Here is a 6989-nt window from a genome sequence, read left to right on the forward strand (position 1 = left end):
AACCAGACAAATGGAACTAAAATAAAACCAGAAATGCGGCTTAGCACATTTTGCCACCTATATACACTATAGTTTATTTTGAAACATCAGTATATTGCCTATGCTTATTATGGGTCCCCTTCCCTGAAGGGGACACATATTGATTTTACTCAAAATGTTTGTTTTTTTTCTTTCATTTTTCTTCTCCCCAAAGTTTGTCCGACTCGTTTTTCCATCAAATCCTTGATGGATTTGGATGAAATTTACACAGATGGTAGATGTAGTTATGTAGATGTGCATCCCACTTTGTTTTTGTTGATAACCCCAGTATTTACCCCGCTAGCCCCCTAAAATGGATATTTTCCCCCGAAGTTTGTCCGACTCGTTTTTTTATCAAATGTTTGATGGATTCAGCTGAAATTTACACAGACGGTAGATGTAGTTATGTAGATGTGCATCCCACTTTGTTTTTGTTGATAACCCCAGTATTTACCCCGCTAGCCCCCTAAAATGTTTTTTCCCCCCGAAGTTTGTCTGACTCGTTTTGCCATCAAATGCTTGATGGATGTGGCTGAAACTTATACAGATGGTAGATGTAGTTATGTAGATGTGCATCCCACTTTGTTTTTGTTGATAACCCCAGTATTTACCCCGCTAGCCCCCTAAAATGGGTATTTTTCCCCGAAGTTTGTCCGACTCGTTTTTCTATCAAATGTTTGATGGATGTGGCTGAAATTTACACAGATGGTAGATATAGTTATGTAGATGTGCATCCCACTTTGTTTTTGTTGATAACCCCAGTATTTACCCTGCTAGCCCCCTAAAATGGGTGTTTTTTACCCAAAGTTTGTCCGACTTGTTTTTCCATCAAATGTTTGATGGATTTGGCTGAAATTTACACAGATGGTAGATGTAGTTATGTAGATGTGCATCCCACTTTGTTTTTGTTGATAACCCCAGTATTTACCCCGCTAGCCCCCTAAAATGGATATTTTCCCCCGAAGTTTGTCCGACTCGTTTTTTTATCAAATGTTTGATGGATTCAGCTGAAATTTACACAGACGGTAGATGTAGTTATGTAGATGTGCATCCCACTTTGTTTTTGTTGATAACCCCAGTATTTACCCCGCTAGCCCCCTAAAATGTTTTTTCCCCCCGAAGTTTGTCTGACTCGTTTTGCCATCAAATGCTTGATGGATGTGGCTGAAACTTATACAGATGGTAGATGTAGTTATGTAGATGTGCATCCCACTTTGTTTTTGTTGATAACCCCAGTATTTACCCCGCTAGCCCCCTAAAATGGGTATTTTTCCCCGAAGTTTGTCCGACTCGTTTTTCTATCAAATGTTTGATGGATGTGGCTGAAATTTACACAGATGGTAGATATAGTTATGTAGATGTGCATCCCACTTTGTTTTTGTTGATAACCCCAGTATTTACCCTGCTAGCCCCCTAAAATGGGTGTTTTTTACCCAAAGTTTGTCCGACTTGTTTTTCCATCAAATGTTTGATGGATTTGGCTGAAATTTACACAGATGGTAGATATATTCATGTAGATGTGCATCCCACTTTGTTTTTGTTGATAACCCCAATATTTACACCGCTAGCCCCCTAAATAGGGTGAGTTTTTAAACAGTGTCAGAATTGGCTGAAATTTGGATTTCTTGCATAGTATGCCATTTATAGGTCCATTGTTGTGTTCAACCCTGTAGTCCTAACATTTACTCCACAAGCCCCTAAAGTGTAAAACGTATTTGTATGTTACTGGGCACCACAAACGAAAGATTTCTTTGGCGCAATAGTGTAACAAGGGCAACCAGTTGTATGTGGCTCGTTGGTGGGTTGCTTGGTGGTCGTTTTTGCGCCATGGCAGTTAGGGGCTTGTTAACAGTCCTATGACGTCAGAAACATTAACGGTTGTTGCTCAAAACACCTCTAGTGGTCTAAATTTCAAACATTGGCGGATTGGGCTGAAATTTTGCAGTACTATTGATTGAGTCATTGTGGTTTTTATATTTATTTTTTAATTTGTATGTCGAACCCAATTAGTTACCCTACTAGCCCCCAAAAATGGGTCAGTTTTTTAAAACGTTAAATAGGACATACTTCGAACAATATCTGGGGTGAATCTAATTTTATAGTTTGTATTCTACATAGCATTATTATTTAAGCCCAGTGCCGATCACTGTGTTTTACCTTGCAACACCCGACTTTCTCATGGTTATCTCTTGAATTGCATTATTTTCAACTTTGCATGTGTGGGGTCCCATGAGTTTTTGCCTGCAGAAACAACTAAAGTTATAAAAGACGGTGACTAATATGGGACCCAATACAAAATAAGCATAGGAAATATATTTATGTTTCAAAATAGGTTATAGTGTATATGCAAGGGCAATATGTGCTAAGCCACCCTTCTAGTTTTACTTATGTCAACAACCAATTTAATTGCAGATACACTTTATGGTAATTATGGGTCCCCTTTCCTCAAGGGGACACATATTGATTTTACTCAAATTGTTTTGTTTTTTTATGTGTTTTTTTCTTCCCAAAGTTTGTCCGACTCGTTTTTCCATCAAATGTTTGATGGATGTGGCTGAAATTTACACAGATGGTAGATATAGTTATGTAGGTGTGCATCCCACTTTGTTTTTGTTGATAACCCCGCTAGCCCCCTAAAATGGGTATTTTTTCCTCGAAGTTTGTCCGACTCGTTTTTCCATCAAATGTTTGATGGATTTGGCTGACATTTACACAGATGGTAGTTATAGTTATGTAGATGTGCATCCCACTTTGTTTTTGTTGATAACCCCAGTATTTACCCCGCTAGCCCCCTAAAATGGGTGAGTTTTTAAACAGTGTCAGAATTGGCTGAAATTTGGATTTCTTGTATAGTATGCCATTTATAGGTGTCGATTGTTGTGTTCAACCCTGTAGTCCTAACATTTACCCCACAAGCCCCTAAAGTGTAAAACGTATTTGTATGTTACTGGGCACCACAAACGAAACATTTCTGTTGCTTAATAGTGTACAAGGGCAACCAGTTGTATGTTCCTCGTTGGTGGGTTGCTTGGTGGACGTTTTTGCGCCATGGCAGTTAGGGGCTTGTTAACAGTCCTATGACGTGAGAAACATTAACGGTTGTTGCTTAAAACACCTCTAGTGGTCGAAATTTTAAACATTGGCGGATTGGGCTGAAATTTTGCAGTACTATTGATTGAGTCATTGTGGTTTTTATATATTTTTTAGTTTGTGTTTCGAACCCAATTAGTTACCCTACTAGCCCCCTAAAATGGATCAGTTTTTTGAAACGTTAAATATGACATACTTCAAACAATATCTGGGGTGAATCTAATTTTATAGTTTGTATTCTACATAGTATTATTATTTAAGCCCAGTGCCGACCACTGTGTTTTACCTTACAACACCCGGCCTTCTCATGGTTATCTCTTGAATTGCATTATTTTCAACTTTGCATGTGTGGGGACCCATGAGTTTTTGCCTGCAGAAACGACTAAGATTATAAAAGACAATGGCTAATATGGGACCCATTACAAAATAAGCATAGGAAATATATTAATGTTTTAAAATAGGTTATAGTGTAAATGCAACAACAAAATGTGGTAAGCCACCCTTCTAGTTGGTTTAGGTTCTGCCAACGATACTCCCCCATTTATAAAATGTCTTTTGTCATTTTATTAATGACAGAAACCTAAATTATAACGAAAGCTGGCAAATACATGTGCCTTATATTTTCCAGGTGACCTGGAGTCGAGGTCAACAACTTGGAGCGACTTCCATGCCCACAATACTAGCAGACTTAAACCACATAAAGTCGGTCTAGAAAATTTGCGGGTGACCCATTTCACACCACCATTAGGCAATCGCCGTTTTTTTTTGACAAGCCATGACTCGCAGTACACACCTAAAGCTATTGAGCGAATTAGCGTTGATCCAGGACGACTGCAGCGCAGTTCTGTTCCAATTGGAACAATGGGAAACTTTATTGAAGGTTGTCATAATGGGTGGGAATAAATGCGGAGGAAAATTGTGGTACTATGTTTTTTTTACCGAAAGTTTGAACAAGCCATCTTCATATACCTATGCCTTGCTTTGTTTTAGCAGTGTTACTTGATTTAAAAAGCCATAGTATACTTGCCGTTGTATGTTTGTGTGAGTCCATGACCGTAGGTACGAAAAATTAAATTTCCCGGTTACTCATTTGTGCTGTGTGTTCCATTGTTTTATTATCTTTGTATATAATAACCAAATGATTACATTTTAAACATGATTTACTTGCTGTGACTTTGAGTGCTTCAACAAGTTCTGGTACAATCATTGTGGACACCGAAAGTTTTGTTTCATTGCTTGGTTTGCCAAAAACAGCCTTCGAGCTGTCTTCAAGTGAAGAACTATAGTTAATAAAAATAAACCCACATAAAAAAGTAAAGCCATATTTATGGTTTCCACTTTCTGAAAGAAGGCCCGGAAAACATCATTTTACTTTACACGCAGGAAATACATTTCGCCTAGCGAGTTAAGTCCCTGAACATCAAATATTCACACTCCAAAACCGCACTGGCTTACAAGCTTTTTAGCTAGTGCTTGCGAGTTTATTTTCCTTTCAAAGCGTGTGCTCGGGCGCTGGCGTTTATGCTGGCTATGAAAAACAAAACAACTTTGTGTTGGCGTCCACGCATGTGTGTGGATCTAACTAGTCTAGAGGCTGGTGTGGAGGCAATGAACATCACTTTCACCAAGAACAAGAGTTAAAATGTAGCATAATGTAATGTTTCACATTTTTGGCAATAATATTTCTGTGCCTGTGCATACAACAACAAATATGTGGGGATTGAAGGGGAAAAAGGTTTAATCCAACAATAAGCTTAAAATGCTTTACAATACATCAACCAACATGACTCCTGAATCTTGTACTTTAGAAAGAATAGCTGTTTAATTTTCCTTTTGTGTGTGCAATGCTGGGTCAACCGGGGTCACAATTTATAGAGCACATAACTTCAGGTACCTATTATACGAGTAAATTTGGAAGACTTCAAATCACTCTTTCTTGACCAAAACGAGTAAATAACCTCGCGCCTTAGCGCGGCACTGAAACAACATTCAGGAAACGGTAACATATTTGCACACCATCTTGGTGGTTAAATGATACTGTTTTGCCGAAAAGGACCCTATCAAATGCAACTTTTGATAATTTAGCCCAGTGGTTGGCAACCACTCGGCCCGGTGCTGACCTGTGAGGGGTTTGTTACGGGGCCGCACAAAACTTACTTAAGGTTCACATTGAATCAAAGTTGTAATAACTGTAATTAGTTTTCAGTGCGATTGGCCCTGAGAAAACAAAAACAAACACAGCAAGAACACGTGAAACCCATGACCATGCAGTAAAATATGTGTTTGGGAAAACGGTGATTTGATCACAGGGCCAATCGCCCCTACAAAACCTTTTGTGTGGGGGAAAAGTCAGTAGTCTAGTTTATGGCGCCCCAAACTCGTGTAAACAAAAACAAGTGATTTTTACAATAAAATGTCTTGTTGATTCTGCATCCCTAAGTTCTGGGATGCTATTCCACGTTTTTGGGCCAACACATTGCATCGATTGCTGATTTATACTTGTGCCATAATGTGGTTTTAGGTAGCCGGAGTCGGCACGGGTGGTAATGTTTTTATGTTTGATGGTAAACAAATCAGCAAATGCAGATGGAAGCACGCCGTTGTTATGTTTAGGAGTATAAAGCTTCATCCAGTTTCCTTTAAGAGTATAGCGATTGGCTGGAACAGGAAATCTTCTTAAATTCTTTTGACCACTAGCTGACTTTTCAGCAGACAGTGGTGGAAAATTTGGCCTTTTAGCTGCACCAATCATAATTTTCACTTCCAATCTTTTCAGACACAAACTGGCTAGCTTTGTGAATCTGCTTCTTAAATCCACCATGAGACATGTTTCTCTTGTTTAAAAACTATGTAATATAATAATCAAATTAATATTCCAGCTTCCCTATTACCCTTATTCAAATAGAATTGGAGATTCTGTTACAAATGTTACTTATCAAATATGTAATGTCAGTGAACCAACATGAACGTTGCAGAAAAGAGGAAAAATGTTGTGATGAAAAATAGAAGAGGACTTTTTAGTTGATGCCCGTGCACCATGTACAAAACTGTTATCATTTTGCCTACACCAGTAACAATTTTGTGACTTGGAATTTATAAGGAAGTAACCCATACGTTAATATGTAAGCATTACAACCTTTATACCCACAACCAAGTATGCTGGGCAAATAGTTTTACACAGGCGAAGGACGAACAACATTTCTGTCTTTGTTTGCTGGTTCCTTTTGCCACTCGAGGGGGTAGAACTTCCACACTACCATTTCCACCTTTGGCCTCAGTTTTTGAATCTTACTTTTGTAAATAACAAATCTAGCAATCAAAAGCAAGCAGTTAATTAAATTCAAAAAACTTTTTTCAAAGCATTCATTGTGGATTCCAAAGAGTTTTATACAATTGTTAAGGTCGATTCGATTACACATGGCACTGTCAATCCAGGCACTTACGTTTTCCCAGTATACCTGGACATGAATACATTCACAAAATAGATGATACATGGTTTCTCTGCACACACCACAAAATGTGCACACATCAGCATCCGCAATCCCAAATCCATAAAGCCTATCGTTTAGAACAGGGGTGGCCAAACTTTTTTACCAGAGGGCCAAATTTGCACTGATCTCTATAAACACTGGATTGCGCTACTCCGTTGAACGGTTGGGTGATTTTTGAAGCAAATTGAAGCGTAATGGCGGCTGAAAAGGAAGCCCCAAAAATGCATTGCGGGCAATGGGGGAGAGAGTGGAAAAATGACGATAATTTTTATTTTAGGCATTTGTGTAGCGATTTTTGCAGATATGATTTGTAGATTAATAGGACGCATGTATTCCAGTGTGCAATAACCAATAAATATGTGTAGATTGACTGTGATGTGTATTAGTGTA

General features: G+C 38.5%; 1 protein-coding gene and 1 long non-coding RNA gene across 4 annotated transcripts in view; one reads left to right on the forward strand and one right to left on the reverse strand.

Annotated features, from left to right (window-relative positions):
• The window catches only part of LOC145238096 (stabilizer of axonemal microtubules 5-like), a 16346-nt gene extending 12065 nt beyond the window's left edge, over positions 1-4281 (forward strand). For all 3 annotated transcript variants that reach the window (XM_080101148.1, XM_080101149.1, XM_080101150.1), the window contains exon 7: positions 3737-4281. In XM_080101148.1, the coding sequence (XP_079957274.1) occupies positions 3737-4011 (275 nt within the window). In that variant the 3' untranslated portion in view covers positions 4012-4281. The remainder of the gene's footprint in view (positions 1-3736) is intronic.
• A 464-nt stretch (positions 4282-4745) lies between these two features.
• LOC145238097 (uncharacterized) lies at positions 4746-6989 on the reverse strand. The gene is made up of 2 exons (XR_013862079.1): positions 6552-6989; positions 4746-6417 (listed from the first exon to the last, which is right to left on the reverse strand). It is a non-coding gene; the product is annotated as an uncharacterized LOC145238097 (long non-coding RNA).

This window comes from Phallusia mammillata, chromosome 7 (assembly GCF_965637545.1).
Source record: "Phallusia mammillata chromosome 7, kaPhaMamm4.hap1.1, whole genome shotgun sequence".
NCBI classification, from domain to species: Eukaryota; Metazoa; Chordata; class Ascidiacea; order Phlebobranchia; family Ascidiidae; genus Phallusia; species Phallusia mammillata.